The sequence below is a fragment of the Meriones unguiculatus genome, chromosome 11, assembly GCF_030254825.1.
Source record: "Meriones unguiculatus strain TT.TT164.6M chromosome 11, Bangor_MerUng_6.1, whole genome shotgun sequence".
In the NCBI taxonomy this organism is placed as follows: domain Eukaryota; kingdom Metazoa; phylum Chordata; class Mammalia; order Rodentia; family Muridae; genus Meriones; species Meriones unguiculatus.
Window position 1 is genome coordinate 74,032,924 of NC_083359.1, and position 25,116 is coordinate 74,058,039.

The 25,116-nt window shown below is 44.4% G+C and overlaps 1 protein-coding gene across 4 annotated transcripts in view; it reads right to left on the reverse strand.

The window, feature by feature from the left end:
* Positions 1 to 25,116, reverse strand: part of Rgl1 (ral guanine nucleotide dissociation stimulator like 1) — a 257,262-nt gene that overhangs the window by 8,367 nt on the left and 223,779 nt on the right. For all 4 annotated transcript variants that reach the window (XM_021632873.2, XM_021632871.2, XM_021632872.2 and 1 more), the window contains 8 exons: positions 24,027 to 24,130; positions 20,665 to 20,749; positions 16,069 to 16,158; positions 13,943 to 14,029; positions 12,540 to 12,572; positions 10,004 to 10,125; positions 7,859 to 7,948; positions 3,995 to 4,181 (listed from right to left, as the gene is read on the reverse strand). In XM_021632873.2, coding sequence (XP_021488548.1) covers positions 3,995 to 4,181; positions 7,859 to 7,948; positions 10,004 to 10,125; positions 12,540 to 12,572; positions 13,943 to 14,029; positions 16,069 to 16,158; positions 20,665 to 20,749; positions 24,027 to 24,130 — 798 coding nt within the window. The remainder of the gene's footprint in view (positions 1 to 3,994; positions 4,182 to 7,858; positions 7,949 to 10,003; positions 10,126 to 12,539; positions 12,573 to 13,942; positions 14,030 to 16,068; positions 16,159 to 20,664; positions 20,750 to 24,026; positions 24,131 to 25,116) is intronic.

The following is a 25,116-nucleotide window of genomic DNA, read 5'->3' on the forward strand; positions in this document are numbered from 1 at the left end:
TCTCTCTCTCTTCCCGACACACAGACCATGGGCTCATGTGACTGTCTGTGATTCAGTGGGAGTTAATCACTCTAAATCCAGGAATGGCACAGTGGTTCTTTGACTTGCTGTTTTTAGTTGTCCATATGAAAGTCAACCAGGAGATGGCAGCAGATACCAGATTATACAGACCATATGGACGGGGGAAGTCACTGCACAGATTCCTGGAAGCCTTCCTTACAAGAGCTTACTAATTCTCGCCACTAAGGCTATGAAGAACATTCCGTCCTGACTACTTCACATCCAGATTTTGTAGTAGGAGATAAATGTTCGTGCTTAAAAGCTTTTAAGATAAGGAATACAGCTTATGTAGTTCTGCTGGGATGGCCCTAGAGGTCACCTGACCCCTTTGCCAACAGAGGCCTGAGGCCCAGATAGAGCACTGTGTCCCGGTTCACCCATCCAGCCTCACTTCTACCAGCAGCATGCCCTGCCCCCTTTGCCATGGTGTCCACCCAGCAAGCACACAGCAAGGGGCAGCATTCATCAAACTGTGCTTCAATGAGTTAGCTGACGTCCTTGATACGTTAGGTACTGTAGACTGATAATGACCTTTCATTTGTCTTTCCCACTTAGATCTCAGAGCTGTCTTACGGGGAGGGGGTGTGTACAAAAACTGCATCATATCCCAATTCAGCGAAATCAAGTCACTTGCCTAAAAGACACAGCCTTTGAGTAGCTCTAACAACTTTTCATATTTGCCGGTAGGACCAGCAACATTCACTTTCATGATCTACACCAAGGTCATTTGAGAGATGTGTGGGCTGCAGTTAATGTGCTTCTCTGAGTATCAAATATTTAAGATGCATCCAATATTAGTTAGCAGACAAAGAGATGCTTAAAACTCACCAGGATGTATTCCCGACACAAAACCATTAAATCAAACTGTTCAAATGCCAATAGTTATAGAAAATTGTGTGTGTGTATAAAATATTTGGAATGAGGTTAGCTGAATTATAATAGTCCTCTAAAATATTCTAGAATAGAATATTCTAGAAGTCATTAAAACTCAATATTAATTCTTCTATATGTATCTGCCCTTCTACAGAAACAGATTAAGAAACTTGGTTTTCTGACAATGTGGCTTCTAAAAAGTAGGGACCATATTATCTTTAACTTCTTGGGGGCTGCTTCTTCCTATGGCATTCTTGTTAAAGACAGCTCCACAGCATGAGTGTCCCGTTAGAGTCAGCCAGCTGCAATGCCAGTTCCGATATGCAGTATCTACAGTGGACTATCATAAGATAGCTTGGCTATATGTTGCTGTTGCTTGGAATTGTTCTTTCTGTTCCCAAGTGACTCAACTTGAGCACTTACTCAGAATGGATCATTTTACTAGCATAATTTTGCTTGCAAGAAGATCCGTTTTCCAAACATTGGTTGAGTTTTTTCATTTTTACCTTCCCTTTTCCCTTGGACTTCCCACAATTCTAGCAACATTTATGGTTGAGATGATAAAGCATTAAGGGTGTTTAGGTTACATGAGTTACAAAGAGAATATCTGATGGGCCCCCACATTCCTGGGAAGAATTTGAGTGGTAAGGAGAGGGCACAAAAACAAATGTTTATAAATGATTATAAGGAGAACAAAGAAAGAGGAATGCAAATTACACTTTACTTTTAAAGAAAACAACCTCACAGGGAAGAGAGAGACCACGTGGAGTCTGCCAGAGGGGACTTCATCCCAGAACCCCAGGTTAGGACTGTGGAAGACATCCGGGCCCTGCACAGCTATGGGATTTCCTGGGTGACACACAAGGATTTTGCCACTTAGAAACTATATGCACCCATGTCACACAGTCATCTTTAAGTCTGTGGAAACTGGCTCTGGGAAACATTCATCTGGAAATATATAAACACAACCTATGAAAGAGACGAGTCACATAAGAAACATAAGAGTTGTGGAAACAGCAGCATCTGCATGATTTCAAAGACACTGTGTGTGTGTGTGTGTGTGTGTGTGTGTGTGTGTGTGTGTGTGTGTCTGGGCATGCTGCTGGGGATGGAAGCCAAGGCTTTGTTCACACGAGGGATGCACCCTACCGCTGAGCTACATCCGCAGCCCTGACCTTCATGCTTTCAGAAGGATGGTGTGGGCTTGTTCCACCTTGGTGCCAACAGGTTGGGTGATTCCCTCTCCTTCCTGGGCAGGGATGGAAATCCCTCAGAGATGTGTGGGTGGCACAGCCATGGTCACTTTCCTACGACATTTACCAGCAGAGTACAGGACCCATCCAACATTAGACCCTGAAAAAGTGAATGAGTGAGACCTCACTCTAGATATTTAAAAATCTGTGTGTGTGTGTGTGAGAGAGAGAGAGAGAGATGTAGATGCATGTGTGTGTTTATGTGTGTGAGTGCAGGTGTGCGCCCACATGTGTTTATGTGTGAGTGCAGGTATGCTCATGCCAGGGCACATGTGCAGAGGTGAGAGAACAAGCTCGGTGTCAGTTGGTCTTGCCTTTCGCCTTGTCTGAGAGAGGCTGTTGACCATTCTGTCCATGCACCAAGCTGGCTGACCTGCAAACTTCCAAGGGGCTGTCTCTGCCTCCCCGCTTGCTGTGTAGTGCTGGGATTCTAAGGGCACACGTGTGTCTGGCTTTGTGTGTTGTGGAGGATCTGAACTCAGCCCCCACATTTGTGTGACAAGTGCTTTACCACTGAGCCATCTCCCTTGCCCCTTCATCCTAGATTTTGATCCAACTGATGTCAAGTCATGGAGTATGTCAAGAGTCCTGGTTCAGGAAAGATGATTTTGGGGGACAATAGCCAGATGTTAGCTGTCTTTGGGCTTTTTCCTTCAACATATGAAACATGAAGGATTGTATCTGCTCAATTAGCGGCAAAAAGGGGAGGACTCTAACAGCAGCTGAGTCACCTCTACCAGGTGAATCCTAAAGTGAATCTCTTGGATTGGTGACTCTGTGACGAAACCCCTTTGAGGGGTCTCAGAGAGATGTTCTTCCTGGTGACCGCTATGGAAAGCCGTACCCCTCCACAGGGAAGCAGATATAAAGAAAGTGAGAGGCCTGTCACCCGTATTCTTCCTCATTGATGTGAGCCCCAACGAGGAGGCCAGAAGCCATGACAGAGCAAATTCGGTGGCCAAAACCCTCCCCCAAAATGCTGTGGGTTCTAGTCACAGCAGAGTTGACCTCTCTGAGCCAAGCTCCTTGACCAGAAAGTAGACTAACATAGACATTTTCTCTTGTTGTTTTGTGCAGTTGTGAAAAAAAAAATGGACTGTACGAGGGCCTCTTTAGCTGTGCTTACAGCTTGCATCTATTTCTGCTGTGTTAGACTGTATCATCATTATCAGTGCCTCGCCCTGCCGCAAACTGTGCCCTTTGCCCTATGATTTGTTCCGTGTTCCTCCCACTGATGGTGGATCATATCTCCTGCTTCAGTTATTTATGTTGGCTTGGACCACATGGCTGCTTTAAGCAATGCAATGCTGGTAGGTATGACCAAGGAAAGGCTCTCCCTGTGTGCTTATAGGGTGGGGCTTCTTCCCCTCTTCTTCATACTTTTTGGCATGCTTAAGAGGATGTTCTGGAAAGCCCATTACTCCAAATAAATGGCTGATAAGCGAAGCAGGCTTGGGTTAAACCTGTGGTGCACAGCCAAGCCCAAAGCAGCCAGTCCCCAAGAAACACGGTGATCATTTTAAGTCACTGAGTTTTAGAGTGCTTTCCTGTGCGATGTGAGTGTGGTATGGGCCATAATCCTTTGGTGCACTGTGATATGGGCATAAAAATGTTTTGAGGGACAAATGAACAAGTCATTTGTTAGTACCTCCTTAGTACTTTGTAGCTGTTTCTCCAAGGAATGGTTCCCCAGAAGGAACTGTTTTGGACACCTTCTGGAGAACCTGGGAACAGGCCTTCTTCACATGGCAAACGGCACACTGGAGGCTGCAACAGGAATGAGACCTGTGGAAAGGGTTGGCACAAACCTTCTTCTGAGGTTCATCGGGTGTGTCCATGGGTGTGATGGAACCCTCCTCGGCCTCTGAGTGGTTTGACTCACAGGACGACACGCTGACTGAGTCCATGCTCTCACCGGAGCTCCCACTGGCCGTGGACTTGGGCTGATCTTTGGTGGGAGTGCTCCCAGTGATGAAGTCAGACCCCAGAAACAGTCTGCAGAAAACAGAATGCCAACATCCGGGCTGTTACAAACCTAAGACTCCATCACTGAGCGAATAACACGCGCTGGCTGATGAAGCCCTCAATGTTTTCTCAGTAGTATATGTTTTGTTGTGAATAGTTTTTTAAAAATGCTGTAATGTTGCTAATGAATGGTAGTGACTGTCTTGTCCCAGTAGATTAGGGCAACCTCAAACGACACACGGTTGACTAAATGATGCAGCCCTCCTAAGTCCCTGGTGCTCTTTCTTTTAGTAGTCAATGGACCACGGTGGCAGGGTCAGAATATCAGCACTCTACCCCTTACAGCTTCCTACCCTAAAAAGAACTTTGAACTTCCTGCAGCTGGAAAAGGTGGGTGTGTGCTGGATAAGAAACCAAAGAACACTTCTGCTTCCAGCCATCTGGCAAACTACAATAACCCAAACCCCTTCTCCATAAAACAACTGGGTAAGAAATATTAAAAACCCTTTTCAGCTGAGATGGCAAGATACAAGGGCGATCCCTACAGCCCCTACATGAAAAGAGAACTGAAAATCGGAAGCTCGGGTGCTATTTCTGCAGCTGCTCTGGTTGGGAAATGGGAGGTACGAGTGTTGGCAAAACAGTCATTGTTCTTTTTCAAAAAGAAAAAAATTGTTACAACACTTCAATTATACATAATAAGGTAGTTCTGCTTGATATTTCCATATATGTATACAGAATGAACTGACTATGGATTTAACTCAGGCGCAGCACTGTGAAACGAGGGTTCTGCTCACTAGAGAAAGGTTGCTAGGGCCTAACCTCCTGTAGAAAGCCAGGCACTCACAGATATGCTGGAAAAGCATCTTCCCATGGGCACAGGAGACAACAGGGAAGCCTGTCTGTCCCGGCCTGAATGTGTACAGAAGGAATCATGTCTCCAGGCTTGTATGATCCTGGCCTGTGCTTCATTCTGACTTGCTACCTATGGTGCCCACACGTTACGAAGTCTTGGGTCACCACTGAGAATAATGGATAGAATGAAGTAAGGGAGGCAGGGAGGGAGGGGATAGCAAAAGAAGAATGAATGAAGGAATGAGTGGATGAATTTGTCTTTCAGGAAGGCTATACACCTTTTACCCAAGCTGCAGAGAACAATTCCTTTCTAAAGTTGAGCTCACAACACAGAATTACAAAATATCCAAAAAGAACCAATCCACTCAAAGAGCATTACAGTCAGAATGGGCAAGAGACACCAACTCCTGAGAACTGACTCCACTCAAAGAGCATTACAGTCAGAATGGGCAAGAGACACCAACTCCTGAGAACTGACATGCAAACAATCAGAAAGAAAGTAGTCATCCACCCAGTTGATAAATAGTCACATATCCACCACAGGCCAAGTTTTATAAATATATTTTAAAACATTGAAGACATGAAAAATTTAAATCTGTACAGATCAAGGCACTCTAACAAAGAGTTGGGAAATTCACGTAAGCACGTATAAGTGAAATCATAGAAATTAAAAACAGGAGGATTAAATAAGTATTAAAGAAAAAAATCATGAGTAGATCTGGAAAAAAAATCCTTGGAAATTGGCACCATGAAATAAAGATGAGGAAACAGGCTAGAGGATACAGTGAAAACAAAAAAAGTCCTGCACGTGTATAGCAGAAGACAATGAGCCTGGGGAAAGGAACACAGGCAGACTCAGTGTTGAGAGGATTCCAGAACTGCTCAGGCACACAAGTCACTGATCCAGGAAGCCTTAGAGCCTCACATCGAATGATATCCAAGACGTCTGCATGACCCCTGGTGGGGCTGGGGAGTATCAAGGGGACAGCTTGGGCTACTTGACCAGGAAAACTGGCTGATGTTCCCTAAGGCTTATTTTTGATTGCCCCTGGTCAATGCAGGAAACCTCGCCCAAAGGTCAGACTCAAGTTTATAAATTAAGGGATCTACATAAGAGGAAAGTTCCTCTGAGTTAACAACCCCCTTCTCTGATTCCTCAAAGTCTAAAGATCAACTTTATGGAGCAGAAGATCCTATCAAGCTCCTACAGAAACTGGTACAGTCAAAGGCTGGGGTTTTAAAGACATTTTTTTTCATTCCCTTTCTCCCCTCCTTTGGTTCTCCCTCCTCTCCCATCTTTCTTCCCTTCAAAATGTAACTTCATAGGTCACCGTATGGTAAAACTTCTGTAAACTTAACTTTAAGCTGAATATTAAGTGTGCATTCTGGTCCTACCATTATAAGCACATCATCTACCTTTTCCCTTCTTCGGTCTCCTGGGTTATGTGATTGGAGCTAAACGGTTTCCTAGACCATGTTGTAGAGTTTCTAAACACATGTATTGGTTTTTTTTTTTTGTTTGTTTTTTTGATGGTTGTGAGCCACCCTGTGGTCACTGGGAATTGAACTCATGACCTCTGGAAGAGCAGCCAGTGCACTTAACCTCTGAGCCATCTCTCCAGCCCCACATGTGTTGTTCTTATAACAGCCCTAGCTTCTGCCTCAATTTACTCATTCTGAACACAGTCACTATCACTGTGGTGGTAGGGCAGCATTTAGATTCTGTGAACAGAGCAACAACTAAAAACAAGGCTTACTTTCATGGAGCTTAAACTCTACACAGACACACACAATATATAGTATGTTGGAAGAAGTTAAATGTGATGGAAAAAAACGAAGGCTGGAGACAACCAAGGGAGGGCGCCAAGGACATGTAAGGGGAAAGGCTGTAGTAGCCAGCAAGCCAGGTGCTCAACACCTGAAGGAAGTAAGAAAGTGAGCCAGATGGCTCTTTGGGAGAAGAGTTAGCAGAACAAAGGCAACTAAAACTGACTGCCTGGTGGCTGGAGTGCAAAGGGTGGAGTGAACAGAGGACAGACAGATGGAGATGGGCTGGCAGGGTGGTGCTGACACTGCGGGGCGATGGAAGCCCGTGGGCAGTCTAAGGTCTCTGGATTCTATCCAAAGGGAGTGAGGTCTCACAAAGCTGACCACCGAGGGCCTCGTCATTACCATACACGATGGACAGTGCTTCTGTTATAACACGGCTCACTCTAAACTGTGAAAAAACGGCCAGCATGAATGAGAATGACCAGAGGAGGCAGCACCATTGGAAGATCTATCTTAGGAGACAACATTCCTGCCACCATCAGAGGAAGCTATCCGGGACAACAGACCCTTTTTAGCCGTAGGAAGGGCTAGTGAGAAGGCCCGAGCAGGCAAATGCCTGTGTGTTCAACTAAAGGATGGCTAGAAGGTTGGTGCAGTGGATCTTGGGAACCAAGGCATGTGTTGTAAGAGAGGGAAGGTTGGGAGTGGATCCCATAAGGCCTAGCAAACTAGAACCTAGAGTTGAGACTTCATTTCAATATAAAACCATTGGGTGATTTTTAGAAGTGACATAATCTATTGTTCAAAGGATCACTAGGCCGTTTAGTAGAGAATAAATTGTCAGGACAAGAGGAGAGCAGATGGCTGCAAAACTGCTGCTGAAGTGTCCAGGTAGGAGTGACATTGGTTCATCTCGGGGAGAGAGGATCTCATGAGCCTTTTGTTACATTTTGTTCATGACAGAAGACAGATCCTTTAAGTGAGCATTCATGCTGCTGAATATATTCCTCTACCCTCTCTGACAGGGCCCTCTCAGGGCCAGGAGCCAGGGGAGGGGGGGAGGGGCAGGGCACGGGACTCACAGGCTCAGCCTCTTCACCATGCTCTTCCGGGGCTTGGGGGACGTGGTGCTGGCATCAGCAGCGGCTTCAACCTCACATGAGAGGGCATAGCTGAGAAAGACAGGGAGGTTTGAGGTCAATGTTTAAGCGCAGAAGAAGATTCCCAACTCCCGTGACTTATTGGAATATTGAATTTAGCAGAACCCTCTGATTACTCAAAGTACAACCATAGACTGTGGTGTCCTACAGCGAATGTCAGAGGGTGTTTGCTCACGGACACGTTTGATAAGTTTACATTGTATGCCTACTTTCACTGGCAGACGGACAGAGCCTATTCAGTTCTGCAGGCTCCGACACAAGGGCGTGTGACAATGACGGCAGCAGAAGCTGGCAGCTGCCTGACCCTTGATCATCCTCATCCCACCACAAGGCCTGGGGAAGAAACGTCCTCCCTCTGTGAGCTGCACCACCGTTTCTTTTCTGCCTTCTTCTTCCAACGCATTTGTGTCTACGTGCACATGTACATATTTTTATGTTAGGAAAACTAAAGAAGGCGTTTTTGTAAAGTATCTAACCTTTGGTGTATAGATATACACAATTATATTATTTATGAAGATATATAAATACAATTATAAACATTATCTTCTTTTGTGGTTGTTCTTGTTGTCTTTCAAGATAGGGTTTCTCTGAGTGGCCTTGGCTGTCCTGGACTCCCTTTGTAGATCAGGCTGGCTGAACTTGAGATTCTCCTGCCTCTGCCCCCCTGAGAGCTGGGATTAGACATGCACCACCGCCCCCAGCTACAAACATTATCTTAAACTGCCCAAACCTGCTCAATTAAAAACACCCAGGCTTCAGATAGTGATATGCCAGGCAAATGGTAACTGATGCAGGCATAAGAGGAGGTTCTGGTCTGAAGTGATTCTTGTGAAAACCTGCAGCTGCTGCTAGCGCACGTACATCGTGAGTGGGTAAGGTGAGTCATGATGCCCATCACTGTATGGCCTCAAAGCTGAGGGGGCAGTCAGGAGGACATGTCATAACCAGTAACAGTACCCCACAAAGCCCCCAAGTCCTCACTGGCAAATACTGATTTTGCTGTCAGTTTCATTCTTCTTTATAATAAATCTACAAAGAAAATCTCAGGTCTACCTTAGAGACCAGCAAACTTTCTCTGATTCAGACAAGATAGTAAGTATTTCAGGCCTTGGGCCATATGGTCTATCTTGAAGGCAGGAGGACAACCATAGATAGGATGTAAATGAGTGGGCTGTATTCCACTAAAGCATTATTTATGGATCCTGAAATCTGAATTTCAAATAACTAATTTTCATGCCATATTCTTCTTCCTTTATTTTTTTTTTCCTTCTGCCACTTAAAATGTGAAAACAGGCAGCGGGCCACATACAGCCTCCAGACTAACTGGACAGTGACCAGGCTAGAAGAAAGGCCTGTGCCCACTGCACAAAGCATTCAGAGCACAGAGTCAACGTGCCTTTCCGTGCATCCCAGCCAATGTTTTGAATCCTGCGCCCTGGGCCCCACCCACACTAGAGGCATCATTGCCCTCCAAACACCGAGCGAGGCTGTCAGGACACCATGCTCATGCTCCTATCCTGCTCTGTCTGGAACGTTCTTCTCCAGCTCTTCTGGTGAGATCTCTCTCCAGAGCCCAGCCCACTTGGTAATTTCTGTAAATCTTCCCCATCACTCCTTGGCCAATGAACTGCTCCTGCCCACAGGTTCCACAGCACTTTAGTTTCTCTTGTCTTCGATTTCTCATGAGTTCCTCTTTTTCTTCTTCTCCCCCCCGCCCCCGCAACCTCTCTCCGTGGAAGCTAGCACCGTGGACTCTGTGACAATGGCAGTGGTGACAGTGTGCATGATTAGCAGTCTAATAGTGCTTTTCAGAATATGCTTTTTATACTTTAAAACAAATATTTTACAAACAGGCCTTCTGAAGATGGGAGAAAAATAAAAAATAAAAGACTTGTTCAAGGTTTCAAAGGTGAGTGTCTGGACAAGATCTACAAGCCTACTCGCCAATCCTGTCCGGTCAGTTCCCCCAGACAACCAAGGACCGGACTAAGAGCAAGAGCGACTGAGCAGATGGCCCAGAAAGGTCCTGGCCACCCCATGCCTCCCTGCCGGTGCAGCCCCGCCCACCTCTCCTCCTCTGTTAGAAGCTGTTGCCGCTGGAACCACTGGATGAACTTCTGGTCTGGGCTCATGCAGTAGCTGTTGCAAGCAGACTGCAGGAGCTTTATCTGGGCAATCACTTCAAATTCCTAGAGTAGACGGAAAACCAAAGAGAGACTGACTAAGAAGATGAAACAAATATAAATCTTTCAACATGGAAATGTAATACCCTAAGGGGTAAACTATGGAGAAAACCACTGAAGAGGACTCTGAAATTCTGTTGCCTTAGAAAGTAAATGAGTAAATCTTAAAAGTTCTAACTCAGGGGTGGGAATGTAATTCAGTGGTAGAGTACATGCCCAGCATACATAAAAATTAATTTTAAAATACACATATATATCACTTTGAACTCCTTAAGCCCTTGCATGCTTCAATTCTTAATCCTCTTTTCTCCTTAAAAGAGAATTCATATGAATAAAACAAGCCATCCAAAGAAGCCAGCTAGTCACCAATTCATAATGGTGCCTTTTCCTTCCTGTTTCTATTCTTGGGATTTTTTTTTTCTTTTAAGTATAAGGTTGATAAAATACATGTATTTTTTATTTCTATTTCTTTTTAAAAAAAGAAAGGAGAAATGTTTCAAGTCATGAAGCTCAACAGCTCGCCATCTACAACTTTTCCAACTATTTCTCCTCAATAAATACGCACTGGTGGGGCTGACCATCTAAATAGTCCAGGGTCCCATAAAGCTGAATGTTTAGGTCTTCCAAATCCTTGGGATTTTTACTACTCTAGTAAATCATCTAACTAAATCTTGCAAAGCTCACCAGAGAAGCAAGTACATAATTATGTCCCAAATTATTTATGCCTCTTCATATGCTTCAAGGCCCCTCTTTTAATGTCAGCAGTTGTGATAAACTGTAGCTTTAGGTTTCATACTTGAACTTTGCAAATGTTTAACTTCTTGGACTTAAAAGGAAGGAAGGTAGCATCCAGGCTTATGCTGAAGTTAAAGGACCAAGCGTGGCGTACTGTGGAGGCATAGTGGGACTGGACATGACAAAAGCAACTGGAGAGCTGGCAGGGTCTTTGGGTCTCAGCCTTTGGTTCAGTGGTGTCAGCCCTTGGTCCAGTGCCGTCATGGAACAGTTACCAGCATGCCACAGGCAGCTTGGCGGTGGAGAGACAGAAAGCTCCTGCCGGTCCACCCTGCTGTCTTGTTGCTGCGGAGCCTAGCCCAGCTAGCTTCTCTGCACCGTGTTTGCAGAAAGACCCATGTCCTCTGCTCCTGGCCTGCGCAGTTCTCTGGCTTCACAGGCTGAGACTACACCAGCCTCCTACTTGTTTCTCTCAGGTCTTCCCCCTCTGCTTTGAGCTTGGAGAAAGATGGACTGGGGCTGCCTGCTCATCTGCCTGTCTCCCTCCTGGATAGCGGACTACGTGAGGGTGGGGCTCTAGTTTCCCGCTACGCAAGTCCCCAAACTCCCTTTTAGGTACACAGCCAGTGCTGGTAGAGTGGAAGGATAAATAGAAGAAGAAAAGGCTGCTGTGGGGCACTACAGGCCAGTCGTCACACTCACTCATTGTCCTTTCAAATACTCAAGTGCCTAGCTCATGCCCTTCTGTCACAAAATCATAGCAAAATTTTCACCTAGAAAAACAACAACAACACAGTGCAGAACTACTGTATCCACAGATTCAAGTTTGATATAAAACACCCCTCCTACACTGACGGGAAAAAAATGAAAGCTCATCTACTATAGCTAATGGGGAAGACTGGCAGTGTCCTTTCCCTGTCCAGACACACCCATGGGAGTAGTTATCTTTATTGATGTCATTCACTCTCAGAAACCTCTTTCCTTAACAAGTGACCTTTTTTTTTAAATTTAACTGACAAATTTAAAAAATAAAAGTCTGTATTCAAGGTGTATACAAGATGGTATTTTGGGAAAAGGTATTTGTTACGAAATGACTAAATCTAGCCAACTAACATGTTAATTGCTCCCCATGCTTCTTGGTAGAAGAATATTCAAAATCTATTCTCAGCAATAATTTCCATATGCATAATACATTTTTACTGACTATAAAGTAAACCTGTTTCTCTAAAAAGTAGCTGTAAAGAAGATGAGGAGGGAGCAAGGAAAGAAATCTCTCGGTCTCTCTCTCTCTCTCTGTTTTAGAAATCAACCATAAGAAAAACCTTTTGCATGCTCAGCCCTGGGCCCTGCCACTGAGCTCCAGCTCCAGCTCTAGACTACCTTTAATTTATTCATGAGCTTTACAGCTGGACAAAAACTGAACTCTGGCTCGTTACCAGCTGCCCCTGGACCAGCTCCTTAGTTTCTTCCATCCTCACCTCTAACTGAAGATGAGGAAAAAGAGCTTGGAGGGCTCTTGTGAGTAATGTATAAGAACATGCCTAACAGAACGGCATATTGAAAAACGCTCAATGAGTGTTCCTTTTCTGCCTCTCCAAAAACAAACAAAAGAACAAAATTTGTCTCCACGTCTTTTGTGCCTGGGCAAAGTAGAATGGCACAGCACAGGTAAGAGCTCTACTCACCCTTCTTCTTTTCTCGAAGTTGATCAGTCCACCCTGAAAGAAATGTTCAGAAGAATGTAAGCAAGCAAACTGCAGAGCCCTGCACTGCTCCAGGCCCTACTGCACAGGTCAAAGGGATGAGAAAGCTGTAGCTATCAGTGATCTTAAAAACATGGCTACTACAGAGCAAGAGAATCACCTTTTTCTTGGAGAAACCTTCATTTATGGTAGATTGGCAACCGTCTCCTAAAATGTCTGAAACCAACTACAAAATGCAATGATAAAAGCCCTGCGAGTCAGAATCCAGACACATTTCTTTGCCAAGCTAGGAAAGACCAAATACTCCACTCCACTGTTCCCCTTGACTAAACACAACAAAAACAGATGGCCACTGACTCACACTGGAAACAGAACTGCCAATGGATTATCATCAGAAAAGTCACTTCTCCACAGCACCGTGGAAATTAAGTTTCAATTCTTCATCGCTACTGTGCCTCATTCTCAGTAAGTTAAACTTAATTCCTCAGGATTTGCTCGCTCCCTGCAGTTCCTCAGCACTGCTGGGTGTTTCCTGAGATAAGCTGAGACAGAGGACGTGAGGAGACACGAGCGAGCATGTCTACTTCACGTAAAGACTACTTGGAAGTATGTAAAACAGCTTCCCTTTCTAGTTACTGGACATGCAAAGCAGCCTGCATAGGAGACCCAGCGACAGGTACACTGCAGAATGCTTTCGCATTGGAACATGCTGTGTCTTGTCTGTGACTTGATTATGTTTGGTCGGCATTGCTGGGAACGGAGCTGGGACATCACAGATGAGGGCCCTGAGTGAGAAGTTGAGGCCTACAAATAACCTTTACTCTCATTTCAACTGCCAGGTCCCTTCTAGTTTATTACTGCCACTCACAATCTGCTTGCTCGAGCGGATTTTGCCACTTTCTTTATTGCAAAAGAAAGACAAGTAGGTGGATGCCAGGCACATGGCTCCAGAACAGCAGTGACACAGTAATTATAGAAAGGAATGAGGAGGACCTACTTGAAAATTCACTGATCTGGCTCATTCTTCTGGGGTGTGTCATCCCTTCAAGTCCGTCTGTAGTGTGCTCAGACCACAGCCCTCAACAGGCATTTTAATCATGTCTGTGCATATGGACCTAACCATGCTATAGCATCTAACATGCTCCATCACCTCTCACTGCATTTCTGCTCACACTGCTACCATTTCTGTCCATTGCTACCTGTTTTGATAAGTGGTGATCTCTTTCGATGGTCTTTGCATGTCTTCTGGTGTTTGCTTTGATTTGTTTTCCTACCACCTAGCCATCTGCAGTGTGGGCTCCAAATAGATACAGAGAGAAACGAACTTCTCCATGAAGCCGAGAAGAAAGTGGCAGGCCCGGCTGCACTAGCTGCAGAGAACCCACCTCAATGTGGTCCTGAAGAGCAGTGTCCAGCATGGTCAGGTCAGTCAGGAAAGTGCCCAGGTAAGGCACTGTACCCTGCATCACACCCTGAAGAGAAAGCAGAGCAAGGCCATCTTTACTGTCACTGAAATGTCTACGGGCTTTGGTAACACACACACACACACACACACACACACACACACACACACACACACACAGGTGCGCCAGAGAAAATGGACCTGGGTGAGACTAATTTGGAATCATTAGTGTCTCCTGCAGGACTGAAATTGCTTTAAAGACCTACACAAGCAGGACAGGAACTGCATGACCTAATGTCTAACTAGCAGGCCTCCAACCAGGAGATCACATGTGTGTGCAACTGTGCTCACTGTGGGGTCTACTGTGCTTAGGCCCTGGCCAGCGGGGTCAGTTCTCTTCAGTGAGTGCACATACCTCCAGCTGGCTGGTGATGGCTGCAGCATCATTAAGAGCAGGCCACTATTTCCCAATGAAAGGAGGGGTCCAGGCTATCAACCACTATTTGTGATTCACTTTCAGAAAGACACAGAGAGAGCAGGGGCTTGATACAGGTTAATCTGGCAAACTTTAACCAAGCTGGGGATGGTCTCATCACCATCCATGTGACAGCAGATGACACACCGACACCACATAACTCCTTGAAAGAATGTGACAAGAGGAGGACTTCATCTCTGTGAAATTCTTTCCAAACAGGTCTGACCTCTGCTCAATCACTAGACAAACAAATACAAACTCAGACTTTGAGACATTCTACAGGACACCGAGGCGGTATACTCCTGATGGCTGTGGAGGTCATGACAAACAAGTTAAGACTTTAAAGTTGCCTCGGACCAGGAGTGATTAGAAAATCAAGACAGCTAACTGCTGCTGCTATCCTGGACTGAGTCCCAGAACAGACAGGGGTGACTTCCAAGTGATTTTAGCTGACAGGATCCTATCGGTGTCCATTTCTTCTTCCACCACTATAGATGAGGTTAAAAGTGGGGAGAAATGAGTAGAGTTTTTAACTTTCATCTCACCAAATCTCCTTTGAAACTATCTCTGCTTTCCACAAGGCCACAGAGGCACAAGTGTTCTTCGGGGAATAAAAGTAAGGGACATGGACATTTTCTCATATATCCAAGTACTTAGGGAACCTGGCTGGAAGACAGAGTCTGAACCAGGGCAAGAGCAGGCCAAGGCAGGCCATGTCCTTAGCCAGTTCATACCTCACAGGACTTTGTCCTTCTGAAACTGTCAGCTGCAATTTACTTTGTCCTTCCCTGTTGTGTGTACAAGGTCTTATTCTGAACTAAAATAATCTCTACCCCTCTCTCAGTAGCAGTTATTTTTAACTGTCTTTGAGCAATCGAAAAGAGTAAAACACTTTGAGTTTGATCAGCTTTAGGTTTCAAGAGAGCTCTAGGTCTCAAAAGTATTGCTAAATTATGTCCAGCCTTAGGGAGAGTTCTCTCCAGGCAAGGATGAGAATACTCATTTGTCTAGACTCTAATTTAACACCCTGTGCTAAAAGTTGGGGATTTAAGAACAGGGCCAAAGATGATAATAACTATCCTTTTGCCTTTAGAGAGGAGGCATGGTATTCTCTGAGAAGTGAACAACTAGAGCCAGTAAGGACCCAGAATTAGTACAGAGAGCTAGGTAATGATTAGAGAGCTTGTGAACAAGTGAAATGATGGTCTCTGTCTACAAAGATCACATCTTCCTAGCAGGAGGCAATGTCTTTCCTTAGCCATTACATTCCCCAAAGCTGCTGTAGGAAGGTAACAGTGGGTGGAGGAGATGGCAAGAGGATGGAGATGGGCCCACTGCACACTTTCCTTCATCATCATCTTGGGGGGGGTGCATGTGTGTGCATCTGTGCGTGTGTGCGCGCGTGTGTCTATGTGTCTGTGTAATTTGCAACTCTTGGTATTCACTTGTCACTGCATCTAACACTTTTGCTAAAAGCCTCCCAGGTTAAGAACAAGTAAGGCAAAGAATGGAAGAGCCTTCTGACAAGCGTGGGTGCCCTGCAGATGGAAGATGCTGGTGTCACGTGCCAGCTGCCCAGACAAGTATACAGGGCCTCTCTCCTGCTGGCCACCGGAGACCAGGGGCGAGCATACCATATCCTTCTGCAGCTGGAGCCGCCTCTGAGTCCGCTTCTGGTTTTCTTTCACACTGCTGTCCAGGTTTGCAAATTTTGAGGTTCCTTCCTAAGAAACAGAGTGTAAACAGAGGAGAGTCACAACATTGCCAATCTGGAGAGAAGAAAAGGGGTATCTGGGATCTAAAATACAATCTCTTCCTGGGTCCCAAGATGTCATGTGAATGAAGACGCCTCCTGCAGGCCCTCAGGCTGTGTTAGGGCTGGACTTGGGAACCTTGCTGCAGGAGTGGTCTGGGGTTACCCTATTCCTTCCTTTTTTAATTCTGTAAAAGCAGAATTTGACCAGAAAAATCAATCATCACCAAAAGATAGGTGATTCCCAACATGGGAGTTTTGGTTTTGCTTGTTTGTTTGTTTGTTTTCATTTTTTTTTAAAACACATCCTCGGTTTCACACAAATATTGTATCCTAGAATGAAGCTTTCTTCCTGCACATTTTATGACTTCTCTACCTTGGCCCAGAATGAATGTGCCAGCACTCTGTGAAGGAAGGGCACCATGTGCTACTATGTAGCTCAATGAAACCTTTGCACAGCAAGATTTTAAGGAAGTCCAATAGTGGGGTACATCCCGATTAATGAAAGGCTGGCCATTCGCGGGTTTCCCTTAGTCCTCCTAAGATGACTTGTGAAATTCTTACAAGTCTACTCTTCCTCTTGCAAAAAACCCTGAGACAGATGGCCACCCGTGCTCCCTGCCTGCTGCCTGGAACAAGAACCTAGCTTCCACAGAACAACTAATCATGGGTTTGCTGACTGAACATAAACTGTTTCAGTTTTGTGGTTTCAGGGTCTTGTTAAGTTCTCATTTTCCAGGAACTGCATGAATGGAAGGCGATTTCACAACTCAGTGTAACCTCTATATTAGTTTTTCCTAAGTCGGTTTCTCCGGGGTTTATTGCATTACCTTAGCATGTGACCTTACATCACCATACAATTACAAAAGGAATCTTTCTGGGTGTCAGGCCCTGAATAATAGTGCCAAGGCATAAATACATTCTATCATTAACCAGCTGTGATCTTGTCTGGGGCATGCCACTGGGGACAGAATCCATCTCAGATGTCCCTATCGCAGATGATAAGAGAGAGCTATAATCTGATGACATTCCACACAGTTTGTCCTGGGGACACATGATAGGAGTCCAGTATGTGCCACTTCCTATACCAGGTGGTTGCAAAAGCTCCCAGATCCCTAACATTTAGTTTAAAGTAAAAAAAATAAAATAAAATAAAATAAAAATCAATGCTGCCCGATATGAAGACAAGCCTCCCCTCTTCTTAGTGTATACCTTCCAGATCCTCAATTACAGGTAGAGGGAAAGTACTGCAAATTAGTTAAATTATTTATCTAAATTTCTTCTTCCTTTTTCTTTTTCTTCTTCTTCTTTTTCTTCTTCTTCTTCTTCTTCTTCTTCTTCTTCTTCTTCTTCCTCTTCTTCTCTTCTTCTTCTGTTTCCTCCTCCTCCTCCTCCTCTTCCTCCACCTTCTCCTTGACAGAGTTTAGCAGTGTAGCTCTGGCTAGCCTGGATCTTGCTATATAGACCAACCTGACACCACAGAGAATCACCTGCCTCTGCTTCCCAAGTACTGGGACTAAAAGCGTGTTCCACAATGCCTTGCTTATCTAAAATTCTTAGTAGGGACTTCCAAAAAGTCAAGACCTAAGAATCAAAAAGCAACAGGGGATTCTTAGGAGCACTGCACTGAAGACTCGCCCCTATGACCAGGAGCGAGATCTGTTCATTTCACGACTGTGGTTTCAGGAGAATGGGATTCCATCTCTGGCTGAAGCACTACCACGACGCCAACAAGCCAACCATACACAGTGTGTCCCTGTAATCTGAGCACTTGGGAGGTCAAGGCCAGCCTGTCATAACACCATGAGTTCAAGGTTAGCCTAGACCACACAGTGAGATGCTGTCCAAAGAAACGATAAGGGATAAAGCAGAGGCAACTGGTCACAGCTAGCTCTTCCCTGTGGAAATCCATTCATTTGTCATATTCAAGATTTGAAGTTATATCCCTCCATGGAGTGAAATTTTTTACATTGCTGTCCCACCACACCACCCTAAAACCTGTGAGTTCCTATGACGCACCACGCAGGTTCTTTCCCCCGATATCCTCTGATGCTCACGCTCAGACTCTGGGCTACTTACTCTTCCTTCTTCCCAAGTCATTTTATTTTCCCAAAGGCTTCTATCACTGGAAGTGACTTCAATGATCATCTCTGTTGATGAATTTCAAATTTCTCCCTGTGCTTCCTTAACCTCTCACATCCATCCTTCTTCCTCCTGCCCTCTCCACCTCTAACCTTCTCCCTAGGGCAAGTTTTTCCCTTTTGTCTCTATTTTCCTTTATCTCTACATTTGCAGACTCCAGCTGCCTTCATGTTGTTCCTGTGCCTCAGAGAGACTTACACTAGATCTCAACTGACTTTGTCTGTGGGGTACAGGCTTGATTTTTAATATATTATGGTTAAAGGCAGCTCAGAAGCTACTGGAAACATCTGTTTGGATAGGTCTTTACAGTGTGAATGGTCTCCTGCTTCAACCTTGATATTAAAGCTGACCATTCATTTCCACCAAACCCAGATGCCTGGAGTATTTTTTTTAATAAGTTGTTTATATTGATTATATTAATGCAGCCAGGAATATTGTCAACCACCAAGAGGCAAAAGAACCAAGATTTGGTGGTATTCTGTCTTTTTGTTGTTTTGAAATCTACAGATTCAGTGATTCCTAATTATTTTAACTTTCAGAAATCATAAAGTTATAACAAATTCAAGACAGACTTTGAAAAAATCTTTCTCAACAGTTAGAAGTAAAACCACAAATGTTCACTAATTATTAATGCTGTCTAGGCCATAAGATTAGAGAAGTGGCATATTACGTTCACCCGGAAGTAGAAGATCGGTCATTTTAAACTAAGATTACCCAACTGTAAATCAGAATGTAGGAGTAACACATTAGAAACAGGGCCCAGTAGTTTTTCTTGGTGCTTATTCTGAGAACTTAAGTACCTTGATCTCATTATTTACAACTGTGGGGAGAAGTTACACCCAGAACTGTACACTTCATATGAATAGTGATCAACAGAGATGATGGGAAAAGGATCTACATGTCCATATAGACCGCCCAGAGCATTCCACCAGCATCCCTGACAATGTGCAGGCCACCTGAACTTACTGCCAAGTTTTTCAGTTCATTGGGATTTGAGCCTTATATGACATTTAACTTAGAGTACTGAGGTGGATGTCTCCATTTGAGAAAGGTTTATGGGATCTTTAATGTCTAGATATAGCCTTGCCTCTAAGGTTTCAGCCAGAAGACTGTCACCAGGCAATGAGCTGTACACAGTTCAGTTTATCTGCCTTTGGAAGGATGATTCAGGGCTATTGGGATTTCAGTGTGTGGCTCCAGTTAGTCTAGCTCTGTGTTGCAGACTGGGGGGCCACTAAGCCACGTCCTCCCAGCCATATGGGTTTCCATTTAAAGTCTGCAAATCCAGAAAGACATGAAACGAGGAGTAACACAATCACATGAATCACTGTTTAGTTAGTGTGCAGTTAATCAGGTGGTCCAAAGCCAAAGTCAGACATCAGCATAAACCGCCCACCCTATATCATCTGCTCTCAGAAGAAACCAGAGCAGCAGAAAGACAAAATCATGCGAATGACAAGCCCCATTAATCTACGCAGTCAAACAATAGTTATGGATGTGTGCTTCATGCAAGGCACTGTACCAGGCATTAGGGAAGCAAAGCACAGGCCTTTGATTGTCCCTAAATCGGACTCACAATTCAGCTATGCTATATGTTAGGTATGTACCTTAGGAATTAGAGGCATACTACATCCACCTATGGATCTTGGCTATCTACAAAATAAAGATAACAAAATTTAGATGGTAAAAAAAACTATGGAGACAGTAAATGACCTATATTAACTGCCCATTGATTGTACATAAAGTTATTTGCCATTATGTGAGTAATTACTGTAGAGTGCCCATAGTCATCAACTATGGGTGAACTCCTGGACAAAGAGGCAGTGATATAAATCTTCATATTTCTAAAGACAGGTTCAGTGTTTTACAAGTATTAGGCATTCAACACATTTCTAAAGAAGCAAAACAAGCCAGGCTATACCTTTGACCAGCAGGCAGCTCAGGAGCCACCACTTATCTGGTGTTCAATAAACATTGCTAACTGAAAAAAAAAAAAAAAAAAAAAAGATACTGTGCAATCTGGCCCAGAAAAAGGATGTGGAATTGCAGGCTGGCCTCTGCCATCCCTATTATGCTGAGAAGGGGTATTCCAAGGCTTCTCATCCATACAACTGATAGCACTGAGTATCTGCTTGTTAAAGACATACACACTTGAGCCCAGGTTTTGATTTCAATTGTGTGGGTGGGAAAGAGGAAAGGTAGAAGGAGAAAGATCAATTGGACTTTGAATTCTCTCAGTCCCAAGTTTCTTAGATTATGCATAAGATTAAATTTCTGCTTTTCTGGAGAGCTGAAGGAACTTAGAGTTCCCAGCAGGGCTGTCCAGGCTCCTCACCTTCATCAGCAGTTCCCGACTGGTTAGATGGTTATTATGATCAGAGAAGATATCTGAAAGTTCTTCAAACATCAGCATTCTGTCCCTATGAAGAAAGACAAAGGAAAAGTAAACAACAGAGATATGGAGAATCTGACACCTAAGCTTAGCTGTCTTCAGTACTTATTGCCTTGAGAGACTATTTGGACCTCAGGACTGGTGGGTAATGCGACACAAAGTGTCTTCATGTAGAGAGTCTTTGTGAAAGATGACATGGTTACTCGGATGATTGGAGCAATTTTTCTAATCATACCTATTTAATTTTTTTTTTAACAAAATAACAGTTTACTTGGGGCATCAAGTTCTAGAGAAATGTTCCCTTAAGAAAGTTTAAAAAGCACATATCTCCTAAAACAGAGACCTGTGAAGGGTATCTTTGCCAGACACCTAAGTTTAGAGAGAAAGATGCCATGGCCAAGAGCTTGCTCTAGTTTTCACTGGTGACTGTTGACAGCGGCATATACAGAATCCAAATGTTCTACATCTTGGGCCAGTGTTCTTATTCCTGGAGTCACAGTGGACCCATGGCAGTTCCACGGCCGTGGTGGATGGGTTCAAACCTTAACTGTGCTACTTACTTCCTTAGTGATCTTGGACAAGTTGCCTAAGTCTCCTAAGTTTCGATTTCCTCGTCTGCACATAGGAAAACAAGTGCAGGATGACACATGTGTGACCTGTGAGGCTCCAGCCCTCCCTGTGTACCGCCCCCAGGAGCACCCTGCCTGTCTGTACACGCTTTTCTCCACAGCCACTGAGTGGATGATTCTGAAGGACACAAATGATTAGCAGCCAAACCACCATGTGTCATCAAAAGGCCATTATTAAGACTTATTTGCGTTAAAATGAGTATAATATTATTTGTAAAACAAATTCATGAAAACTATTTTTTGTTTTGGAGAAAGTAATTAAGAACTTAATTATACAAGTGTCTCAATAGAAAGAAATCCGTAGGTAGCCTCTGTCGACTGAAAGCTAGAAATGTAAAAGATGATGATGAAAAGTGGTCAATAAGGTATCTTGACTCCACCCTCTGAATGTAGCCACGGAGAACACAAAAGACTGACCCGGAAAGGGCTTAGGTGATGTTTTATGGCATCTTTTCTAAAATGTAAACCAACCAAGCCACAAATCACACATGTCCAACAGGATTCAGTTTTGAGGATTTTTTTTCTCTTTTGTTTTTGAAAAAGTTTGTTTTAAAAGCCAGCTGGAAGAATGGATCTTGTCTTTGGCAACCAGACAAAGCATGTATACTATTGACTACTCTTTGAAAGACTTATTTTCATTACTCTTCATTGTGTGTTTATGTGTGTGTGTGTGTGAGGTGTGTTTCTTTGCTTCCCTCAGAAACCAGAGGCACCTGGTCTTCTGGAATTGAAGTTACAAATGAATGTGGGTGCTGAAAACTGGACTTGGGTCTGTACAAGAACATGGGGTGCTCTTAACCATTTAGCCATTCCCCCGCCCCCATGTATATTAGTTTTTGAACTTGTAGTTTAATATTCAGACTCGCTGTAGAAGAAATCCTAGGCTAGCTAGATGACTTTCTATACTAGCCAACTGTACTAGTCAGCCACCAAAGAAAGTCATGACCATTTTTCAGACATGGCTGAATTTTAACCTCTGAGCAATCCTTTGTTTATGGGGAACAGTGATGAGGGGAAGCGAAGGTGATATCAAGGTATGGAGGAGGTAGGCTTCTGATTTTCCCATCCTACTTTACCAGGGATTCTCAACTAATGATCCTTTAGGACTCATATCTTTCCTTAAATATATGTTCAGAGGGAAATGTGTCAACTAATCTCTCTCATACAGTCACATGCACTACTAAAAATAAATAGATAGATAGATAGATAGATAGATAGATAGATAGATAGATAGATGAAGGGGGGGAGGAAAACAAGAGTTGTAACTCACTGGATTTGAAAAGCCTGTCTTCCACTTTTGTCCTGACAGATAACGGTGTCATAAACACGGCTTAAGACAAGTGATTAGCAGATGCAGTACCAGTCCCTTAGCGTTTAGTCAGTTCTGGCTGACGGTGGAACTGAGCACCTCGGCCTGGAGGCCTGAACACAAGCCTGGAACAGTCATGGCTAGAGACGCCACTGACCTCCCTCCTGACCGACACTGGCTGTGCGGCCTACAGGGAAGATGGGCAGTCCCCACACTCCTCCTCCTGCTACAACTTGACAGCTTCATTAGTTCAAGCCTGGGAAGGTTTGGATGGAGCTAACTCAACTGATACCCATGACACAAGGCTTGCCCTCTGGGCTGGCGAGTTTTTTTGTCATCTTGACACAAGTGAGGGTGTTATGGGAAGAAGGGATCTTGATTAAGAAAATGCCTCCATTAGGGTTGGCCTGTAGGCAAGTCTGTGGGGGCATTTCCTTGACTGATGACAGATACGGTAGTACCCAGCTCACTGTGAGCAGTGCCATCCTGAGTAGGTTATCCTGGGTGGTACAAGAAGGAAGGCTGAGCAAGCCAGTAAGCACCATTCCCCCATGGCCTCTGCATCAGTTACTGCCTCTGGGTTCCCGCCCTGACATCCCCTGGAAGATGAGCTTGTGAACTGTATGGTGAAATAAACCCTTTCCTCCCGATGTTGCTTTTGGCTATAGTGCTTTATTATAGCAGTAGGAAGTCTAAGACAACCTCTACATTTGAACTAATGTGAGAACAAATTATCCCTTCCTTTAAAAAAAAAAAATCCTCTGGTCCACAGCAAAGTATCAGAAGTGGAAGAGAGAGCAATAGTGACAGAATAAGATCACTGTGCAACCAATGATGCCAGAGGGTGGACCAAGAAACATGAAGAAAACAGCACAGAGTGCCAGCAGTGAATAACCTCAGGCAGGCACTGTGGAAGGAGCTCCTCCCCTCATTAAGTCATTTTAATATGCTGAAGCAGAAACGGACATAGTCTTTCCCTATTGAACAACAAGAACTGAGATCCTAATGACACGCATTATTCCTCACATCCTGGAACAGCTCAGGGCTTTGGAAGAGGCTGAAAAAGAACCAGGAATCATCACTCTACAACCTCATCCCCCAAGATCCAGATGATAAGCACTCCCTTCCGATCATCCCCAAGGCTCTGGGGATCTTCATCATGGCTCCGGCACACACTGAGGATGAGTGTGATTTCTGCAGCTGCCCTCCCTCAAAATTCACTAATGCACCCTTCCTGGAATACACAGATGGTTTCAAATATGTTTCTCTTGTCACCTAATAAGTATTCTGATGTTAAGGACTCATGATATGGAAGCAGCAACGGATCACCCTGGCCAGAAAAATAGAGCAGGCGCTGGGGAACTTACTTCGGGACAGCAGCCCAAGCCTTTTTCAAGCGATAGATGGAATTGGACTGGAGTGCGGAAACGATGGCCCTCAAGGAGGAAAAATTCTTCAGGATTCTACATTCCTGTATGGGGAGTGATGGAGACATAAAAGTCATTTAAATATCAGTATTACAGTGAGTTGCTGGCTTCCTGTGTTAGAGGTGTTACAGCTGCTATGAATTCTTACCACTAAATAGGCAGCTGTATAAATACTGGACATCAAAAAGTGGCTCCTTCCTCCCGCCCCAGTCACCAAAACACTTTATAGATTTTGGCACTGTAAGCTTGTTTTTCCCCCTCTGATATATTTTTTGCATTGTTGTTACAGTTTTATGGTTTCCAGCTTTCCCAGTAAAAACAACACGAGGAGGTGAACATACACGGCTCTGCTGGAGAGCGCAACTTTATTCAGCAGAAAGCAGACGCATGCCTTAAAAACACACACAGATCACTGTGCCCCTTCGGTCTGCCCAGGGAGCTGGGCGGCAGCCACCGTAAGTTCAGATGGTAGAAAGAGCTTGTGGCCCGAGAGGTGTCTATAACTTGGCAATAAAAAGTCACCACGGGTTGAACTTCAGCTTTCATGGTCTTAGCCAAGGGGGGAATATTTTTATACACATTCATTTGGTTTCAAATTGGCTTGTCCCACAATCGTAAACATTCAGAAACACCTTGGTACTTCAATGCTTTCAAAATAACTTCGGCTTTTAAAAATAAGATTCATCTTGGCAGTGTTTTAAAACAAAACAGAGAAAGAACAGGAAAGATTCTGGCTGTTGTTTTCTGGGTAAGGAGAGAGGCTCCTGACTTAAATGTACCCTACCCTAGGGAGCCAAGCCCACAGTGTGGGCAGTCAGTGGCCCTGGAGGCCAAAACCCTGAACATCATAGGGCCAGTAAACAGGAAGAGGGTCGAATTGTTAGCTGGCCAGGGGGCGTGCCCACATCCGGTGAATGTGCTGTGTCTATCTCGGTAAGAGGAGATACTTTACATATAGGTATACAGTGTATCCAGGTTCCACAACTGAGTGAGTACATGTTCAGCTTCAGGCAGAACATCTCGGGCAAGA